The sequence below is a fragment of the Pituophis catenifer genome, unplaced genomic scaffold, assembly GCF_029215685.1.
Source record: "Pituophis catenifer annectens isolate HBS135680 unplaced genomic scaffold, rPitCat1.0.hap2 SCAF_2, whole genome shotgun sequence".
In the NCBI taxonomy this organism is placed as follows: domain Eukaryota; kingdom Metazoa; phylum Chordata; class Lepidosauria; order Squamata; family Colubridae; genus Pituophis; species Pituophis catenifer.
Window position 1 is genome coordinate 49,071,183 of NW_027256882.1, and position 20,436 is coordinate 49,091,618.

Consider the following 20,436-nt stretch of genomic DNA (forward strand, 5'->3'; position numbering starts at 1 on the left):
GGCCTGTAAGTTTAAAAAGCAAGTTATGTCAGTGCAAAATGCTCTAGGCCAAACTCGCATCGTCATGGCGACATCACAGGACATATCGTGACTTTTTCCCCCTTCATTAAACCGGGTGTGGGCGTGGCCAGCACGTGATGGGCTGCGACTTTGACAGCCCTGCTCTAGGCTGTTAGGGAAGGTTCATTCAAGATACTTTTGATATGCTGACTTCATAAGACCAAGAAAAGGTAAGGATTGCAGTTAACAGTGGATGCTGTTTCTATATAAACGTAAAGAACTAGAGGTAGTCCTTGACTTACAATCAGCCCAACATTTCTGCTGCTAAGCAGGACATTTGTTAAGTGAGTTTTGCCCCATTTCACGGCCTTTCTTGCCGCAGTTGTTAAGTGAATCACTTCAGTTGTTAGTAGTATGGTTGTTAAGTGAATCTGACTTCCCCACTGACATTGCTTGTCAGAAGGTCACAAAAGGTTATCACGTGACCATGGGGATGCTAGAACAGTCGTGTGAAAAATGGTCAGAAGTCACTTTGTTCAGTGCCATTGTAACTTTGGATGGTCACGAAACAAATGGTTGTAAGTCAAGGACTACATGCTAGCAGAAAATCGATGCTTTGGTGCTCATAAAATAAATGTGGACCACTCTTGCAATGTCCGTTGCTTTGTCTTTTATATGTTTTAAACCATTTTATTTTCCAGAAAAAGAGACCTTCTTGGATCCTTTTGTGTTAAGGGATCTCCTGCCAGCAACTTTGGGAAGTTACTATCGGTATGCAGGGTCACTGACTACACCTCCATGTAGCGAAATTGTGGAATGGATTGTTTTCCGAATGCCTGTCCCCATCTCTTATCGGCAGGTAGGTTGGTATCATAAACAGTTTGCCTGATTCATTATTTTCTTAGTTTTGGCTTTTTCTTTTTAACTTAACCCATTTTTATACACCCATTGAAGTTAGGCTTCAAGCCCCCACCCTCCATCCAACATGGATTTTAGGAAGTGAAGTCCCACACATCTGGAATGTGCTGGATTGTGAAGGTCTAGTGGTTGAGGCACTAGGCTAGGAAGCAAGAGACCATGAGTTCTAGTCCCACCTTAGCCATGAAAGCCAGCTGGGTGACCTTGGGCCAGTCACTCTCTCTTAACCTCCTTCGGGAGTAGGGCGGTATACAAATTTAAAAAGAAAAAGAAAGCCCAATTCACCTCACAGGGTTGTTGTTGGGCAGAAAATAGGATGAGGAAGGTGTCTTGGATATGTTCACCACCTTGAGTTATTTCTAAAGAAATAATAAAGGTGAGATAGAAATAGATAAAATAAATAAAATATGCTATAACCAGATTTCATCTCTTTTTCTTGGGCAAGTAGAAAAGACCTTCCTCCATCCCACAAAAACCAACCACAAAATATATTCTTGATAGAAAAGGAAGCAATCTGATTTTGTTTTATTGTTCTCTGAAGCTCAACATCAGCCACTCCACACAAGAAGATAATAGAACGCGACATCTTATTTCCTTTTAAATGATCTTAGCTATTACTATTCTGTTCAGATATATTTAAACCACGTTATAAATATTTACACAGAATTCTTCATTCTTTTCCCATCTTCACATTTCTGCTCGAAAATTGTGCTAAGTCATTTTAGGCGTATACAGACACAGATTTGATAGATTTGAAATAATTGCGCAGAGAAAGTAATGCTTTTTTGCTAATATTTTATTTTTATTTTATTTTATTTTTGAATTTGTATACCGCCCTTCTCCCTGAGGACTCAGGGCGGTGAACAGCCAGATAAAAACATCAGATACAAATATTAAAACACATTTAAAAATATATATAGATTTGGCCCCATTAATTAAAATGATAAGCAAAACAGAACAATTAAAAAACCCTTAAAAAGAAATTAAGCCAGCCCGGCTTGTTGAAAAAAGAAAGTTTTAAGGGCACGGCGGAAGGCACTGAGGTCATGGATTCTCCTTATCTCAGGGGGCAACTGATTCCAGAGGGTAGGTGCCCCCACAGAGAAGGCCCTCCCCCTGGGGGTCACCAGCCTGCATTGTTTGGCTGATGGCACCCCGAGGAGGCCCTCTCTGTGGGAGCGCACGGGTCGGTGGGAGGTCGTCGGTGGCAGTAGGCGGTCTCGAAGATAGCTAGGCCCTATGCCATGGAGCGCTTTAAAGGTGATAACCAACACCTTGAAGCGCACCCGGAAGACCACCGGGAGCCAGTGCAGTTCACGCAGGAGCGGTGTTACATGGGAGCGCCACGCTGCTCCCGTCACTACACGCGCTGCTGCGTTCTGGACCAGTTGGAGCCTCCGGGTGCTCCTCAAGGGGAGCCCCATGTAGAGACCATTGCAGTAATCAAGGCGAGAGGTTACAAGGGCATGAGTGACTGTGCACAAGGAATCCCGATCAAGAAAGGGCCGCAACTGGCGGATCAGGCGAACGTGATAAAAGGTCCCCCTGGTTACAGCCGTCAGATGTTCCTCCAAGGACAGCTGCGTATCCAGGAGGACTCCCAGATTGCGAGCCCTCTCTGTGGGGGCCAAAGACTCGCCCCCAATAGTCAGTGATGGAGTCAACTGACCATATCGGGATGCCGGGAACCACAGCCACTCAGTCTTGGAAGGGTTGAGCTTGAGCCTGTTCCTCCCCATCCAGATCCGTACAGCCTCCAGGCACTGGGACATCACTTCAAGGGCATCGTTGGGGTGGCCTGGGGTGGAGATGTACAGCTGAGTATCATCAGCGTACTGATGGTATCTCACCCCAAAGCCACGGATGATCTCGCCCAGCGGCTTCACATAAATGTTGAACAGAAGGGGCGAGAGGACCGACCCCTGAGGCACTCCACATATAAGAGGCCTCGAGGTCGACCTCTGCCCCCCTGCCACACAAACTGCGACCGGTCAGAGAGAAAGGAGGAGAACCACCGTAACACGGTGCCCCCCATCCCCAACTCTTCCAACCGGTGCAGCATGATACCATGGTCGATGGTATCAAAAGCCGCTGAGAGGTCTAACAGGACCAGAACAGAGGAGCAACCCCTGTCCCGAGCCCTCCAGAGATCATCAACCAACGTGACCAATGCCGTTTCCGTGCTGTGCCCAGGCCTGAAACCAGACTGGAACGGATCCAGATAGGATGTTTCCTCCAGGAATTGCGGGAACTGTCGCGCGACCACACTCTCAACAACCTTCGCCAGGAAGCGAAGGTTGGAGACAGGACAGTAGTTGGCCAATATTGCTGGATCCAGGGACGGCTTCTTGAGGAGAGGCCTCACCACCGCCTCCTTCAAGGCCGCGGGGAAGTAACCCTCACTCAACGAAGCGTTGATAACACCCTGGAGCCAGCCTCGTGTAACCTCCCGGGAGGCCAGTACCAACCAGGAGGGACACGGGTCCAGTAAACATGTGGCCGCACTAAGTCTCCCCAAAATCCTGTCCACATCATCGGGAGTCACAGCATCAAACTCCTCCCAGATAACATTCTCAAGACTATTCCTCGTCACCCTGCCCCGATCTACCCAGTCAGAGTCCAAGTCCCCCCGGATCTGAGCGATTTTGTCATGCAGGTATTGTCCGAAATCCTCCGCCCTGCCTTCCAAGGGATCCTCCCGCGCTTCCAGGTGGAGCAGGGAGCGGGTTACCCTGAACAGGGCGGCCGGACGATTCCCTGATGACGCAATAGAGGCGGAAAAGTAATTGAACTTTGCCGTCTTTATCGCCACTAGGTAGGTCTTAATATGCGACCTTACCAGTGTTCGGTCAGATTCAGCGCGACTGGCCCTCCAACCGCTCTCTAGGCGTCTTTTCCGGCGTTTCATCTCCCTCAGTTCCTCAGTGGACCAAGGAGCCGCGAGGGATCGACACCGGGTCAGAGGCCGCAAAGGCACGACTCGATCCAAGGCCCCACCAGCCGCCCGGTCCCAGGCAGCTACTAGGTCCTCGGCCGAGTCGTGTGCCAGATCATCAGGAATTGGCCCAAGCTCCGTCTGGAACCTATCAGGATCCATCAGGTGCCTGGGGCGGACCCATCTAATTGGGTCCGCCTCCCTGCGGCGGGGTGTAGCAGTATGAAGGTCCAGACGAAGGAGTGAGTGATCTGACCATGACAAGGGTTCCATATCTATATCCCCTATAACAAGATCACTCAACCACTGGCCAGAGACAAAAATCAAGTCTAGAGTGTGTCCCCCCCCATGAGTATATCGACTTTGTCTATTTTTAGAATACCACGAAACTTGCATTGTGATGACTCTAAAAAGGGCATACAGATCCTTACAAGGGTGTCATAGGAGGTCTTACTAGAGAACATACAAAATAGTTCAAGGCAACAACGGATAATTTCAATGAGAGCAGTTCCAATGCAGAGAATATTTAACTGTTTAACAATTAAATAGGCAATGGCGGCCCCCAAGGGGAGAGCCTTCTCTGTGCGGGCACCTGCCATCTGGAATGAGCTCCCCCCGGAGATACGGAGGATCCCGGATTTATGCACCTTCCGCCGTGCCCTCAAGACCTTTTTATTTCAACAGGCTGGCCTGGCCTAACTTCCCTTTTAATTGTAAATTGTAAATTTATTTTAAAACATTAGGGGTGTTTTAATTTGTTTTGGGCCAAATTATTTAATGGGTTTTTATATTGTTTTTTAAATTTTGTAGTTCGTGTGTTTTATCTTTTTGGCTGTTCACCGCCCTGAGTCCTTCGGGAGTAGGGCGGTATATAAATCCAAAAAAAAATGGCATTAAAATTCTTTATTTTCAAAAGTTTTCTTTGTTGTCACTTGTCCCACCTCTTTTAATTACTGGTGTAAATACATTTCATTGCAACAAAGGACTCTCGGAAGACATTAACTGCTCATGGAAAAGTCACCAGCTTATATGAATGAATGAGTATAAATATTTAATAACCTACCCTTGATGCTTTGAAGCAATTCAAAGCATCAAGCTGTCACTCATCCCACTAGTTCTCAATCAAGAGGGCGCACACCAAATACCTATGTCTTTCTTGACTGTTGTTCTTTACTGTTTCTCTATCCAGTGAGATCAAACAGTAGATAAATCAGATCCACATATTTCACTGTTGGTTCCTGGAGTTCACAATTACAGCAATAGCACTTATACTTATATACCATCCCACAGTGCTTTTCAGCATTCTCTAGTTTGCAGAGCAGTTTGCAGAGTCAACATATTGCCCCCAACAATCTGGGTCCTCATTTTACCGATCTCGGAAAGATGGAAGCTAAATCAATTTTGAGCCAGTCAGGATCCAATTCTTGGCAATGGGCAGTTAGCTTGCAATACTGCATGCTAGTTGCTGCACCACCAGCAGGATTATGGTTTAAATATTATATGAAATGCTTTTTGGATTACTCTTAGAGGTTAATAACTGTGGGATGCCTTTATGTTATTCTAATAGTGTCAAATAAGTATTATTATTACTGGCAGGTTAAATCAATCTACTATAGATTAAAAGTTTTAATTGAAGGATATGGCCCATAATGTACCATACTGATTCGGTGTGGGTCAGTAAATGGGTTTGTTTGTTTTTTTTCAATTTCCCAGTCTAGGGCACAGAGAGATTTGGTCCCAAGTTACCCTGCTAACCCCCATGCTTAAGAGAGAACAAGAATCTGGGTTTCTGCTCATAATCCAGCACCTTAACCACCATTGGGTTTTTAAATACCCCCAATTGCCTGACATAATAGTTTCACCAATGCGGTGAAAAGTTCACAAATCACATGTGGCCTAGTAGATCTCTCTAGCAACACTTGCTAAATCAACTCAAGTAAACTTTAGGAAGACAGAGATGGTAGAACATTGATAACAAATGATTAAACCTGCCAATTTTTCTCTCTGTGTCTGTATGTATATGTGTGCAATAGTATGCTCAAAATTAAAGTTAGTGTAAATTAATGAAATATCTCTAATATGAATATTGTAATTTCCTTAATAATTGTTTCCTTGTGCAGCTTTAAAAGTTAACCTTTGTTCAAGCTCCTGGGTCTATGTGCTGGCTTTTATAGGCTACCTGTGCCTAAGATTGTGCATCTTTGGTATAAAAATACATTTACAGTGTCTTTTTGCCTTATTTCTGTTGAACAAAAGATTTGATTTGATTACCATGCTGAGGGTCTCTTTTAAATGATATTTTGAATCCAATTCCTTAAAAGATAATTTTGAATTAAATTCTTATAATGATGGGGTTGAATTATCTCCTAGGCTGTGTTATAGCTAGAATATATCTACATTACCGCGATATTTAAGTTAAGGTAAGGAGGTTCATCTGCTTGGCTTAAAGTCATTTGGGATTCCTGTTGTACAAGAACATATTCCAAAGGAGAAATATTGTTTAAGAAAGCAAGAAAAAACTGGAAAAAAGGGAGACATGGTTCATCCCTTGTGAAATAGGATGGCATACTTCAGTTGCCCTCGGTCTGTTAGGCTCCTTCTCGTTTTAGAAATTATATTTTTACAAAACATTTCTATTTCTGTGACTGCAGCCAAAATGTCAGCATTTTTATAGAAAGTATTTTACAAAGGGGAGTGTGCCAATCTGAACATGCCTCTGATGTGCCAATTTTTTCTAAAATGCAGCCTACTTATTAGTTTTTGGACCACGGCCTTCATTCCAGCAAATGTTAAATACTCCTGGCTGAAAATAAGAGGAAACTTGAGAGACAAAAGTTCTATTTTTACTACAGTTGTCGCTTCTGCTTGCAGGCAAAACTTAGGCAGGTAGATATCTTTCCCAGCCTTTTGGTTTTTTTGCACATTTTTGTCATTTAGAGTCCGTTTCTCGACCTTGGCAACTCCATGCTGGCTAAAGAAATCTGGGGCATTGAAGTCCACACATCTTAAAGTTGCCAAGGATTGAGAAACGCTGATTTAGAGCTAAGCTACCTTGGTTTTTTTTACAGTATGGATAGCCTGCAACACCCTGGGTATGAGATCAACACTGTAAAGAATATGGAGTGTCCATACCCTGAGCTGTGATTGATGTTACTCTGGAATGACTGTGTATCCCTTTTTGGCAGAGTAATAGTAATAGTAAAACAAAAACACAACACAACATAAAATAAAATAAAATAAAATAAAACAAGAGACAGAAGGCAATACATATATATACCGGTATATCTTTAAGCCACTATACTGAGGAGAGGCTAGGAAATAATCTTTTCTTTGACTCTCTTTGACATTAACTTTCTAGACTGTGTTCCCGGCTGCCTGGCAGAATCGCAATGAGGCTAGATAAGGCTGCTGGCAGAAATTTCAGTGGGCAGACGTTTTCCTGTTTGATTTATCAGTCTTGGCATCAGGGCTTCCTGCCATTTTGTGTTATTATCAGCTGCCCACATTTCACCACATTGTTTTTCTAATTAATGTCTTTTTTTTCCCCCTCTCCTCCTCCTCCTTTCCCCTTATCCTGATTGTGGCTTTCAGCTGGAAGCCTTCTATTCCATATTTACCACGGAACAGCAAGATCATGTCAAATCTGTGGAATACCTACGGAATAACTTCCGGCCTCAGCAGAGCCTGAACAACAGGATTGTTTCCAAGTCGGCTGTGAAGGATGCTTGGAACCAACTGTCAACCAGCATGTTCGAAAACCCACTGGGCACTGAAGCCTCCAAAGGTAGAGTGGCTTTGTCCATTTTGAGGATCATGGGAAGCATCATCCTTTTAGGGCAGGGTTGGGGAACGATGGCCCTTTGATGACAGACTGGCTCAGGAATTCTGGGAGTTGAAGTCCACGAATCATGAAGGGGCATCGTTCCCCACCTCTGCTTTAGCATTTGTCTGGTTGTTTGTGTACATAGGTTTAGGGGTGGGGAATTGTGGTGGGTGGGAGTGTGTTTGGGTATTGTTATGTGTGTTGGACCTGGTCTTTGGGTATTAAGTGAATTTCATTGTATGGGTATACTGTGTATACACGTACAATGACAATAAAGTTGTTGTTGTTGTTGTTGTTGTTGTTGTTGTTGTTATTATTATTATTATTATTATTATTATTATTATTATTATTATTATTATTAGAGTGATCAGGGAAGCATGGCAAGGAAGGCCCAGGTAATCATTAGGCTTTTGATCAATATACTTTCTTTTCAACATATTTGACATCACTCAAATAGCAGTGCTCAGGAATCTTGGTACTTCGGGTAGTCCTTGTTTAGTCACTGTCTCATTTAGCGACCATTTGCAGTTACAATGGAAAAGTAACTTTGCAACCAACCCTCACATCTACAACCTTTGCAGGTCTGTAAAACAAAAGAAAAGCTGAAGTAAGACCATAAACACAATCGAGATTTTGCTTAGTGACTAATTTGTTTAATCACCAAGTTGCCAGTCCCAATTGGCACTAAATAAGGACTGATACATACAGATGAGCTAGTAATAAATCACATGGGGGATTCTCTCTCTCTCACACACACACACATCATGCTTTTCCCAATGAACCACTCTTCTTCCCATGCTTGTGTACATTTTTTTGATGTTATATAAATTTAATGCTTTGATGGTTCAGATGGGGGGGAAGAATACAACAAGCAAAAAAATAAAAGCAAAGCTGCTGTTCTTGAGGCAGTTTCTGTTTTATTGCTACCAATCACTTTGTTGTCATTGCAGACTTTTTTTTTTTTTTTTTTTGTGCCAGAGGGCAGGGAGGCCAGGCACTTTTGTAAAAATATTGAGAAGCAGAATTTTTAAACAAAGGTGCTTTTTTCTTCAGATCACCTTTTAACTTTACTGTGTCTCAGTGAGGCTGTTGCTTTAATCTGCTCTCTCTAGGAGGCCTTTTGACTGCAACAAAACTGCTAGAGAGACATGAATCCCCCCTCCCCTTTAATCAATTCACGAATTCTAGATATAGAATGAGCTCCTTAGCTGCTTTTCAGCTAAAATGGGCCCCAAAGTAACTATTAAAAACCTGGAAATACTCCAATCTGTGTTGCTCAGGTAGGTTGGCTCAGTACAGCATTAAAGGCATTATTGTTACATCTGCGAGGTAGTCTAGGCAAGGACAACAAAGGAGAGCGGTAGCTTTAGGTTACCTTAACAGAATCTTGCAAGACTTGAAAGGGCAGGTAGTCCTCGACTTACAACCACAATTGATCCCCAAATTTCTGTTGCTAAGCAGGACAATTGTTAAGTGAGTGTGGTTCTATTTTGCAACCTTTTTTCCCACAATTAAGTGAAGCACTGCAGTTGTTAAGTTAGTAACGTGGTTAAGTGAATCTGGCTCACCATTGACTTTAATTTAATTTAATTTAATATTTAAATTTATACTTTGCTTGTCAGAAGGTCGAAAAAGTGATCACATGACCCCGGGACGCTGCAACCATCATAAATACATTTCAGTTGACAAGCTTTGATCATGTGACCATGGAGGGGCTGCAACTGTCATAAATATGAAAACTGGTCATACATCAGTGCCATTGTAACTTCAATCAGTCACTAAACAAATGTTGTAAGTCAATGATTACCTGCATTTCCTTTGCACCAGAGACACATTCTTTGTGTGTCTAATCCTACTTGGCCAAATAAAGCTATTCTGTTCTGTTCTGTTCTGTTCTGTTCTGTTCTGTTCTGTTCTGTTGTTGTTAGTTGCAAAATCGGGTTCGTCCCATCGCGATCCCATGGACAACGTTCCTCCAGGCCTTCCTATCCTCTACCATCCTCTGGAGTCCATTTAAGCTCACGCCGACTGTTTCAGTGACTCCATCCAGCCACCTCGTTCTCTGTCGTCCCCTTCTTCTTTTGCCCTCAGTTGTTCCCAGCATTAGGCTCTTCTCCAGTGAGTCCTTCTTTCTCATTAGGTGACCAAAGTATTTGAGTTTCATCTTCAGTATCTGGCCTTCTAAAGAGCAGTCAGGGTTGATTTCCTCTAGGACTGACCGGTTTGCTCCCCTTACAGTCCAAGAGACTTGCAGGAGTCTTCTCCAGCATCATAATTCAAAGGCCTCTATTCTATTCTATTCTATTCTATTCTATTCTATTCTATTCTATTCTATTCTATTCTATTCTATTCTATTCTATTCTATTCTATTCTATTCTATTCTATTCTATTCTATTCTATTCTATTCTATTCTATTCCATTCCATTCCATTCCACTCCACTCCACTCCACTCCACTCCACTCTACTCATTTCGTGTAAGCTGTGGATGCCCTATTTCCCCCAATGAACCAAAAAAGAAAGGCATTCTCTGAGATTTGTTTTGATAGCCATGAGCACCAGCACATATGCAAATGCACATAAACCGTTGCTTTGGGAGAAGCTGTTGCGATCAAAAGCAAACTAAAGATTATTGTTAATAAAAAAAAAACATGGCACTTCTCAGGCCCCTTAATAACACCGTGATGGTGGCAGATTGGAATGGGCTTTATAACCTCATCAGGAAACATGAATATTTATGGCTGGTGTGTTGGCCACCTCTGGGCCCTTATGAAAGGTAATAGCTTGCATTAGAAGAAAGTAGCAAATTGGACTTGTGGGGGTTTTTTTTAATTTTCAGAGCGACCCCTAGAAATACGTTGCATAGAATTACAAAGGTTTTCTTGCTTTGAATGAGTGCCTGCAATATTTCCCATGTTAATAGCTGCTGCAGAAATGTTATGGCACCTTTATGTAGAGTGTTTTGTTTATTTTTGGGCATCTGGACTCAGTGAGAATGGCTCTGAATTCTTTGCCCAAAATTAAAAAAAAAATAGATTCCATAGAATTATATCCTATCAAGAGCAAAGATTACAACCCAACTTTTGGCTTTGTAGAAATAAATGGATACATAATATGGTGTAAATACATCAAAAAAATGGTTTATGTATTAGCATTACACCTAAAAAGTGCCTTATTCAGCAAATGATGTTTATTATGAGTTATTATATATAAACCTAGGTAGTAGTCCTTTCGTGCTTAGTGGCATTGGCTCGTAAACTGTATGAATGGAGAATTCGTAACTCTCCATATATTATTGAACTACAATTCCCAGGAGCCTTCCCATTGATCATGTTGCCTGGAGTTGGTGAGAACTGTAGTTCAGAGCATCAGAAAAGCCAGTGGTTTTCCAACTTTTGTTGTAAAGACATACTCCATTACTTGCCTGCTTGCTTAAGCTTCCTTTCAGTTCCTGATCTGGTGCCTCCTGCTTTCCATTCTACCATTCTCTAAAATTCTGCTAAGGTCCATCATTAGAACAAAGTGCTGCTAAGATTGCCTTCTGTAATGGTATGTGAGAATGGCCATGGGAGAGAGGAGGAAGAGCTGCAGCCTTGAACAATGGTCTGATAAACAAAATTTGAGTCCGAAGGAGGAAAAGCAACAAGGTAGATGGACTCTGTTACAGTGGTGAAGGATGCATCATTTGAAGACCTAAAGGACTTGCCTAGGGGTAGGTAGTTATGGATAAAATCTATCTAGGTTGTTATTAAGAATCGACCCCTCTTGATGCCACATGATTAAAGCAAGTGCATTTGATTTTTTATTTTATTTTCCACATTTGTATTTTATGCTTCCTCCAAAGATGTGGAGTTTATTTAAATTATTGTACATTAATTTTTTTTCTCAATAAAAGCTTGAGTTGACCAACACCAATGGCACCAGTGTAGAAAAGAGCATATATCAGACACTACCAAAGGGTTAACATGATTTCCCACTTGAATGCACAGATTAAGATATACGGCAGGAAAAATGTTAATTAAAACAAACAATAAAAGCAAAATTGTGATAGGTAACTTTACTCTATGATAATGACCCAGATCTCCTCAATTTAAGACTTTCTCAGTTTCCTGTATGGTCTGTACAAAGTAAAACCCCTGACTTGAATTGTAAAATGCCTGGGCAAAGTCACTTTGATTCATATTCTCTATGTGTGGAGCATTAAGTAGCTGGCTAATTCTATTCAGTACAAAGCTATTTCTTAAGGTCTGATCCATGCAAAACACTTTTGTGTGGTTAAGATTATTGACCTCTCTGGATAATCACTGTGAGGCCACAAAGTTAGCAATCATAAGTACATTGCACGCTGTTTCCAATATAATTGTACAGCTCAGCCTGAAAGAGCCACCTGTTCATTGTATATTTCATTTCATTTGAGAATTTCTAGATGAGAATTCCATAAAAATATGTTCGCAATTGGACTCACTAAAAGACTTTTCTCCCCTTTAAAATAGTACTGCCCCCATTATTACAGCAAAATTATTAGCCAGGAGGTGTTCTTATGCATATATTGATGGCCCTGGACTAGATAACTCTATAGAATAATTCATTCCCTGAGCTATTCTTTGTCCCAGCTACTGTTTATGTCACCATGGATTGGATAGCAATGAGAACTCTTTCAACATCTTGGCATATGTCAAAATGGAATCAATCTGTCTTGAGTAATGATCGTAGGAGAGCATGACAAAGGTTTATGATGTCAAAACTATCTTTAGTGAAGTCAAAATTGTGGGACCCGCCCAGAGGTCTGGCCTAAGATTTAAACTCCGGTTTTGACTGGAGCCAACTTTACATCTCATGATTCATTAACTGAATTTAACCAGCATTTGCTATTATCCTGTCCTGCTGATCAGTAAAGACAGCTGTTGTAAAATAGCAATATTTCTTCCAACAGCTTGCAGATTGTAGGCCACCTATTCTGACGTTCATTGGGGCTGAGTTAATGATGTTTTGTCCCAAAGGTGCAACTGGACTTTCTTGTTTCTTCTTTCGAAGACGTTTCGCTTCTCATCCAAGAAGCTTCTTCAGCTCTGACAGGATAGTGGGGAATGGAAGGATTTATATTCCTTGCAGATAGCTGGTAATTTACATCATTTTAGAGGACCCTTCCATTCCCTATCTTATCAGAGCTGAAGAAGCTTCTTGGATGAGAAGCAATATATCTTCAAAAGGAAAAACAAGGAAGTCCAGTTGCCTCCTGAAAAAGCACCTTTGGGAACCACCTGACCTGGATGACTGAGAATCTCTACAGACTTTTATAATGATTTTTTATTTTAAGCTTGTTCCTCCTTTAGAGTCTGTTGGAAGCTAAAACTGTGCCTGTAGTGACAAATGCCATGCACTTCTCTGCAGCTTGTCTATGTGCTAAGTGAGAAACAATGCCTGGTACATTTTTACAGACTAAAAAATAAATAAAAAAAAAAAACACCTCTCTTCTAGTGTAACCAATCTAAAACGAATGGTCACACAACACTCTGAAGGTGACAGAGCTGACTTAAATTTCTTGCTGAGAAACAGCAAGGTGATGTTTTCCAGCTCTTGCTTCAAGCAAAGGTGATGAAGAATGAAATAGCTGGTCAGCTGAATGGTGTGAACTACTGTCATGAAAAATTAAATAACTGGAAGTCGGGATCCATGAGCGGTGTTTCGGCTTGGATATTCTGGGTTTAAATCTCTGCATTGAAACAGCTGTCGCCATAGATTATTTCACAAACAGCCCTCCATGAGTGACGATCATACCTTGACAAAACTTTCTGGCCCTATTTTGTTTGCTCCCACTATTCCTGGAAATAATTTGTGTCATTTGAACAGCTCTATGCCAAACTGTTGTTGTTGTTGTTGTTGTTGTTGTTGTTGTTGTTGTTGTTGTTGTTGTTGTTGTTGTCTTCTCAGTAAACACATCAATTTATTGCTTGTTTTTGCAGCCAGTGATGCTATATTTTGACAGTTTTATACAGGGTATGTTATGGTGCTACACAGTTCTCCTCCATAAGGCTATATATTGTAACGATTGAACAGAGATTTGAAGAGTGATTAGTCTTCCAGTTAGCTCCATTTTAATCATCTGCTTTCTTGTCCGTTCAGTTGTTCTAGGATATCAGGGTATCCAGTGTTTCATGCATGTTTCATACTTCAGTTTACCCAAGAAATAGCCTCTTAATTATTATTATTTATTATTTATTATTTATTGAATTTCTATACCGCCCTACTCCCGAAGGACTCAGGGCGGTGCACAGCCATGAAATAAAACACATAAATATACAAAATTTAAAATCGAATAAAATGGATTAAATAAATTTGGCTGAATTAATACCCATAATTTAAAAATACCCATATTTTAAAATCCATTAAAATTTAGAATTTACACTTAAAAGGGAGAAGATTTAGGCAAGGCCAGCTTGATGAAATAAAAGCGTCTTCAACTCGCGGCGGAAGGTGCGCAGATCCGGAATCCTCCGTATCTCTGGGGGGAGCTCATTCCAGATCGTCGGTGCCCCCACAGAGAAGGCTCTCCCCCTAGGGGCCGACAGCCGACATTGTTTGGCCGACGGCACCTGGAGGAGCCCCTCTCTGTGGGAGCGTACTGGTCGGTGGGAGGCTGATGATGGTAGTAGGCGGTCCCGTAAGTTAAGAGCAGAATGCATTTGTGTGAACGAGAGAGAGTGGACTTCTCTCAATAACCTGTTAACCCTTTGTTTGTTTCTTTATTTCTTTGTTTCTTTGGTCGGTTGGGTCTATTCAACTCATTGAACTGTACATCCATTACGCTGCTTGTATTCACAAAATACACTGAGTCACACATTAGCTAATCGCATTTTATTGTAGTTGCAGGTCAAAAATTGAGTTGCAAAATAGAAGACTCATAAATCATACATGAAATTAATTATCAACCTTATCCTCTTGGTTTTCAGCATTTTCACCTGACATTTGGGCATTCAGCCATGATTTGATTTCATCAGATCAATACAAAAACTCCTTTGCTGACGCCTAGTGTTTGTCAATGTTTTTGCAGCCCTGATATGGCACATTTAATCATTACAACCTGCAGAAATCTTGACTTAGAGGACAACATTTTATTTGGAGTGCGCATGGGTATGCTTATAGCACTTGTCAAGAACACCTTAAAAGATCTGTGTCTTTTCTTGGGCTTATGATTCCAAGAAAAAACAAGTTTAAAGTACTCCTTATTCCATGATCACAAGTGTTCTGTATCACATTTTACCCTTTGTCATTGCATCTCTGCATAGTCCTACTAATTATCAAAGTTCACACAGTGGCCCTTGGAGAACAGTCTAGTTCCTACCTAGGATTTAGTTCTTCTTTGGTTGTTTTATGTTATCTACATAACATACCTTTGTGGCTCAGTGGTTAAAGTGCAGTATTGCAGGCTATCTCTGCCCACAGCCTGGAGTTCAATCCTGATGGGGCTCAAGGTTGACGCAGCCTTCCATTCTTCCAAGGACCCAGATTGTTGGAGGCAATATGCAAATAATGCTTACATTGCAAACCACCCAGAGAATGCTGCAAAGCACTATGGGGCAGTATATAAGCCTAAATGCTATTGCTATGCTATGCTAATCATGTTATATGGGAGTCTGAGAGTTATGGTTTATCTAGATCAGGGGCGCCAAATCCGATTGCATTGCGGGCTGTATCAGGCTGTATCATGATGTATCGGGATTTTTTTGCCTTTGCGGAGCCGGGGTGAGCGTGGCCTGCGCAGAACCAGGCATGGCTGGTGCTGGCCATATCCGACCCGCGGGCCACCAGTTTGACAGACCTGATCTAGATAGAACCCATAGGAGAAGACTGATCTAGATCATCCAACTGTTGTAAGTTATGAGAGATGGTATGGGAGAAGAGCCTTGGTGGTGCAGCAGACTAAAGTGCTGTTAAGTAGCACTTAGCTGCCAGCTGCCTGCAATTACTGCGAGTTCAAATCTCACCAGGCTCAAGGTTGACTCAGCCTTCCATCCTTCCGAGGTAGGTAAAGTGAGGACCCGGATTGTGGGGGCAATAAACTGACTTTGTATAAAAAAGAACACCGCTTCTCTATAATCTTTTTTTACCATAAAGTCTAAACTAACCACCGCATGATCTGTTACTTTAAATACTCCCACTTCCATTCTACACAACTTAGTTGCCATATCCCTAGAAACGAAAACATAATCAATTCTAGAATAGGATTTATAGATTGGGGAATAATATGTGAAACCGGGCTCCTCACCTTTAAGAAAATGCCACCCATCCACCATCCATAAAAAAGAATACCGCTTAGGGAGGGCCGAAAGCCCTACTAAGCAGGTATTTACAAAAGTATGAAGGCTATTGCTTAATGCATTGTAAGCCGCCCTGAGTCTCCGGAGAAGGGCGGCATATAAATCGAACCAATAAATAAATAAATAAATAAATAAACTGAAAGCAATATTCCGTGGTAAATCCCACAAAATTTTAATACTTAAAAGGCCTTATCAAAAATAAAAGTGAAGGCTAAGAAGAGATATCAGCAAACTTCAACGATTTTTAGAAACAAATAAAAAAATTTCTTTCTCTTCGCAGGGTAAATCAGGAACGATTCTTAAAATTGTTAAGAAGGTGAAAACCTAAATCCTGATAGATCTCAAAACAATGTTTAAATTTGAGCTGGCGAGCAGAATAACCCCAACTGGTATAAGATTTATTGATTCGGGACTGACATATAGTAGTAAAACCACACCTTCCAGATTAAGTAATAAAGAAAGACCACAACTCCTTTAGTGCCATAAAGTTTAATTTCCTTGGGTCTCTACTCCTAGGAAATACCCTGTTTCCCTGAAAATAAAACATCCCCTGATAATAAGCCCAATTGGGCTTTTGAGCACATGCGCTAAAATAAGCCTCCCCCTGAAAATAAGCCTTCCCTGAAAATATGCAGAGCTGGAAATCAGGTAAGACGGCAAGAGGAGCCCCATCTTGCTCCACGCATCCCAAAATAATAAGATCTCCCTGAAAATAAGGCCAAGCGCTTATTTTGGAGTTAAAAAAAATATAAGACAGGGTCTTATTTTGGAGGAAACACGGTACTGATGAGCATTTCACTATTTATTCTTTATTAGTGTCACTTCCTCTTAACTTTATTGATGATATTATCAACACAGCATCTTACCTGAAAATATTTCACTGACTGAAACATTTGGTTAAATCTACAAGCAAGGCCTACATTTAGAGCAGGAATGAACAAGATGTCAGGGTTCCAAGTAACACCCTCAATGACAACAACAGAAGATGCTGCCAGGCCTGACAAAAGACTATGTCCATAGCCCTCAATATGTTTAGGACTCCAGCTGTCAAAACAGCTGGAGCTGCATGCTCTGTGACCATAGATTATATCAGATATTGTCTGAGATGGAGGCATCCAGTTGCCATCCTGCTAGGCAATTATGACATGATCTTTATATTTTAAATTATAATTGAAATGAAGAATGTTGAAACTCTGAGACAGATGCTTAGCTGGGTCCCTTGATGCTTACCTATCCCAGAAAAGAAAATTATCCTTTGTTAAAGTAAACCAATATTTCTTATATCATCTTTTTCTTCAGGCAAAATGTACCATAAATTGATATGGGACTTTGGATGGTATAGACAGAGTATCACTCTTTCCCATTGTCCTACTAATGTCAAAAATTATTTATGTAATTCGCTTTTCTGTTCTCTTTCTTCTGCATTGAAACATTTTTATCCAGATTCCTAAAAAATTGGTTTTCTCCAGGTTCCTCAAATAATTGGATTCAAGTTGGCTTCTGCCCAATCTCATCATTCTTTCCTTTCTGGAAAGGAAAGACTAAAACACCTTGTCTCTAGAGGAACTGATTTTAGTTTTTCATCTTATGAATTTGCATTTAGGGACATGTGCAAAATTCCTCTGCTAATACGATCTGCTCACAGCACCCAATCTCACTCTGATCCCTCTTATCTAAACTTGAACTGAGCACTGCCTCATATTTGCAAGTTCACACAGAAAGTACAAAGAATATTTTTCCTTGACAAATAGCCAGTAACCCTATAAATGCCAAGCACAACTGAATTATTCATAAGGAGTGAAATTAAATATTTGCATATCCCTTTCTGTTGTCTGATAGTATTCAGAATGTATAAATCTTGCGACTTAAAATGTGCACGCTGTTTGTATTTTCCTTCTGTTACTGTGACTTATTGATCAGCATATTAAATGGCATAGCTTCCTACCAAATTGGAATAAACCAATTTTGCAAGTCCAAAATAGGCTTATTTTGCTATTACTATATCAGGTAGATGACTTTTACGTAGAAATAAATTTGAAAGCCTTGTCTTATAATTAAAAAACTGTTTAATCTACCCCATAGTACTTTGTCCTATAGTTCTTATACTGTGGGAAAATATGGGCAGAATAAGATCAGTCTAAATCCTTAGGTATTCTCCATGAATTGTCCTGAATAAAAAATAACAACAACAACAACAAAGATGTTGAGACTCTAGAAAGAATGCAGAGAAGAGCAAGAAAGATGATTAGGGGACTGAAGGCTAAAACATATGAAGAACGGTTGCAGGAACTGGGTATGTCTAGTTTAATGAAGAGAAGGACTAGGGGTGACATGATAGCAGCGTCCAATATCTCAGGGGTTGCCACAAAGAAGAGGGAGTCAAACTAGAAGAGGGTAGAACAAGAAGCAATAGGTGGAAATTAATCAAGGAGAGAAGCAACTTAAAACTAAGGAGAAATTTCCTGACAGAACAATTAATAAGTGGAACAACTTGCCCCCAGAAGTTGTGAATGCTCCAACACTGGAAATTTTTAAGAAGATGTTGGATAACCATTTGTCTGAAGTGGTGTAGGGTTTCCTGCCTGGGCAGGGGGTTGGACTAGAAGATCTCCAAGGTCCCTTCCAACTCTGTTATTCTATTCTAACAACAACAACAACAACAACAACAACAACAATATTTAATTCTATTTTATAGTAAAACAGATTTTAACAACCAGGCCAGTGGTTATCATGATCAAGATAATCAAAGACTTTTGTATAATCAGTAAAGCACATATTGATTTTTTGAGGTGGGGGTGGGGTTGAATAGTAGGGGCTTCCAAACCATATGAACATGTCTGGGAAATATACAATGATTGCAAACCCTGTATTATCCTTGTCTGTCCTCTTTCATTATTCTTTTTCAGCATCTCGTGATTTAAAATAATAACTGTTGTTTACAGAAGCATATTTGTTTTATTGTCACTAAAGCTTTGGGAATAGGCGCGCTGTTGCAAGCTTTATGACATTTTCCCGAAAAGTCCCCCAGAGGTTCTCTTGACATCAGATTTTTTTTTTTCTGGCACAGATGCCTGATTGCCTCCCCAAAGGTGCCTGATTGCCCTCACGTGGCTTGTCACCCATAGGGATTTGCCTTTATGTGCTACCTTTAATTGTAACCCTAGCCTTCTTTAATGAAGGATTGTAATTGAGCACCTACAAAATGGTGCTGGCTGTAATTTGCATCCGGAATATTTCTCAAGTATACCATTGTATCTGTTTTAAAATGCATTTTGCCTCCGACCGGAGCATTGCCAAATTGCTAATGTCATTGCATTGCTCATTGTGATTGTTTGTTTTGGGGTTGTGATACTTCTTGCGTGAATTTAGAATTGTTTTGGAATATCTTTTTCCTTCATGTGTCTTCCTTTATAGAATTTCTTTGATTATCAGGCTGAGTACTATTGTCAGCGTTCCAAGTAATGTACCCATAGAAAGGAGAACTCTGAGGCAGGTAGATTCCTCAAAGAACAGTTTATTGGCTTAGGACCTGGGTACTTGCAGGACCGCCTACTACCACCAATAGCCTCCCACCGGCCGGTACGCTCCCATAGAGAGGGGCTTCTCCGGGTGCCGTCAGCCAAACAATGCCGACTGGCGGCCCCCAGGGGGAAAGCCTTCTCTGTGGGGGCACCTACTATCTGGAACGAGCTCCCCCCAGAGATACGGAGGATCCCGGATCTGCGCACCTTCCGCCGCGCTTTAAAGACCTTACTATTTCACCAGGCGGGCCTGGCCTAATTTTCTCCCTCTTTTATAAAAGATTTTTAATTTTTAAATATCTTTTAGTATTTTATACATTCAATTTTAAATTGGTTTTAAAAGTTTGGGGTTTTAAATTTGTCGGGGCCAAAATTATTTAATTTGATTTTATCCTACTTTTAAATTTTGTATGTATGTGTTTTATTGTTTGGCTGTGCACCGCCCTGAGTCCTTCGGGAGTAGGGCGGTATAGAAATCAAATCAAATAAATAAATAAAAAATAAATTGGATACATCATATTGGTACAAACTGGTGAAAGCTGACTCTAAAGTTCCCATGGCCTTCACCTAATTATAAGTAAAAGTTTCCCCTTTCCCCCCAAACTCACTGGACACACTGTCCAATCCAGGGGTGAAATGCTCCTGGTTCGGACTGGCTCGGGCGAGTAGGTAGCGATGGCGGCGGGCAGCAAAAATCCCTGCCCCTACCCCTCATGCCCAGCTGAGCCACATGATCATCAGAGCCTTTTTTTTCTTTTAAATGGCTCTGACCAGCCAAGCTCTGACGATCCCAGCTGAGTTTCCTGCTAATCAGGCAACTCAGCTTGGATCGCCAGAGCCATGTAAAAGAAAAAAAGTTTCTTTTTTTCTCCCCCCCCTCCACCCCATCAAGCCTCCAGCTTGCTTACCTTAGCTGCTGGTCGC

The 20,436-nt window shown here is 41.2% G+C and overlaps 1 protein-coding gene across 2 annotated transcripts in view; it reads left to right on the forward strand.

Annotated features, from left to right (window-relative positions):
• The window catches only part of PTPRG (protein tyrosine phosphatase receptor type G), a 759,142-nt gene that overhangs the window by 610,919 nt on the left and 127,787 nt on the right, over positions 1-20,436 (forward strand). For both annotated transcript variants that reach the window (XM_070936839.1, XM_070936840.1), the window contains exons 7-8: positions 702-859; positions 7,445-7,637. In XM_070936839.1, the coding sequence (XP_070792940.1) occupies positions 702-859; positions 7,445-7,637 (351 nt within the window). The remainder of the gene's footprint in view (positions 1-701; positions 860-7,444; positions 7,638-20,436) is intronic.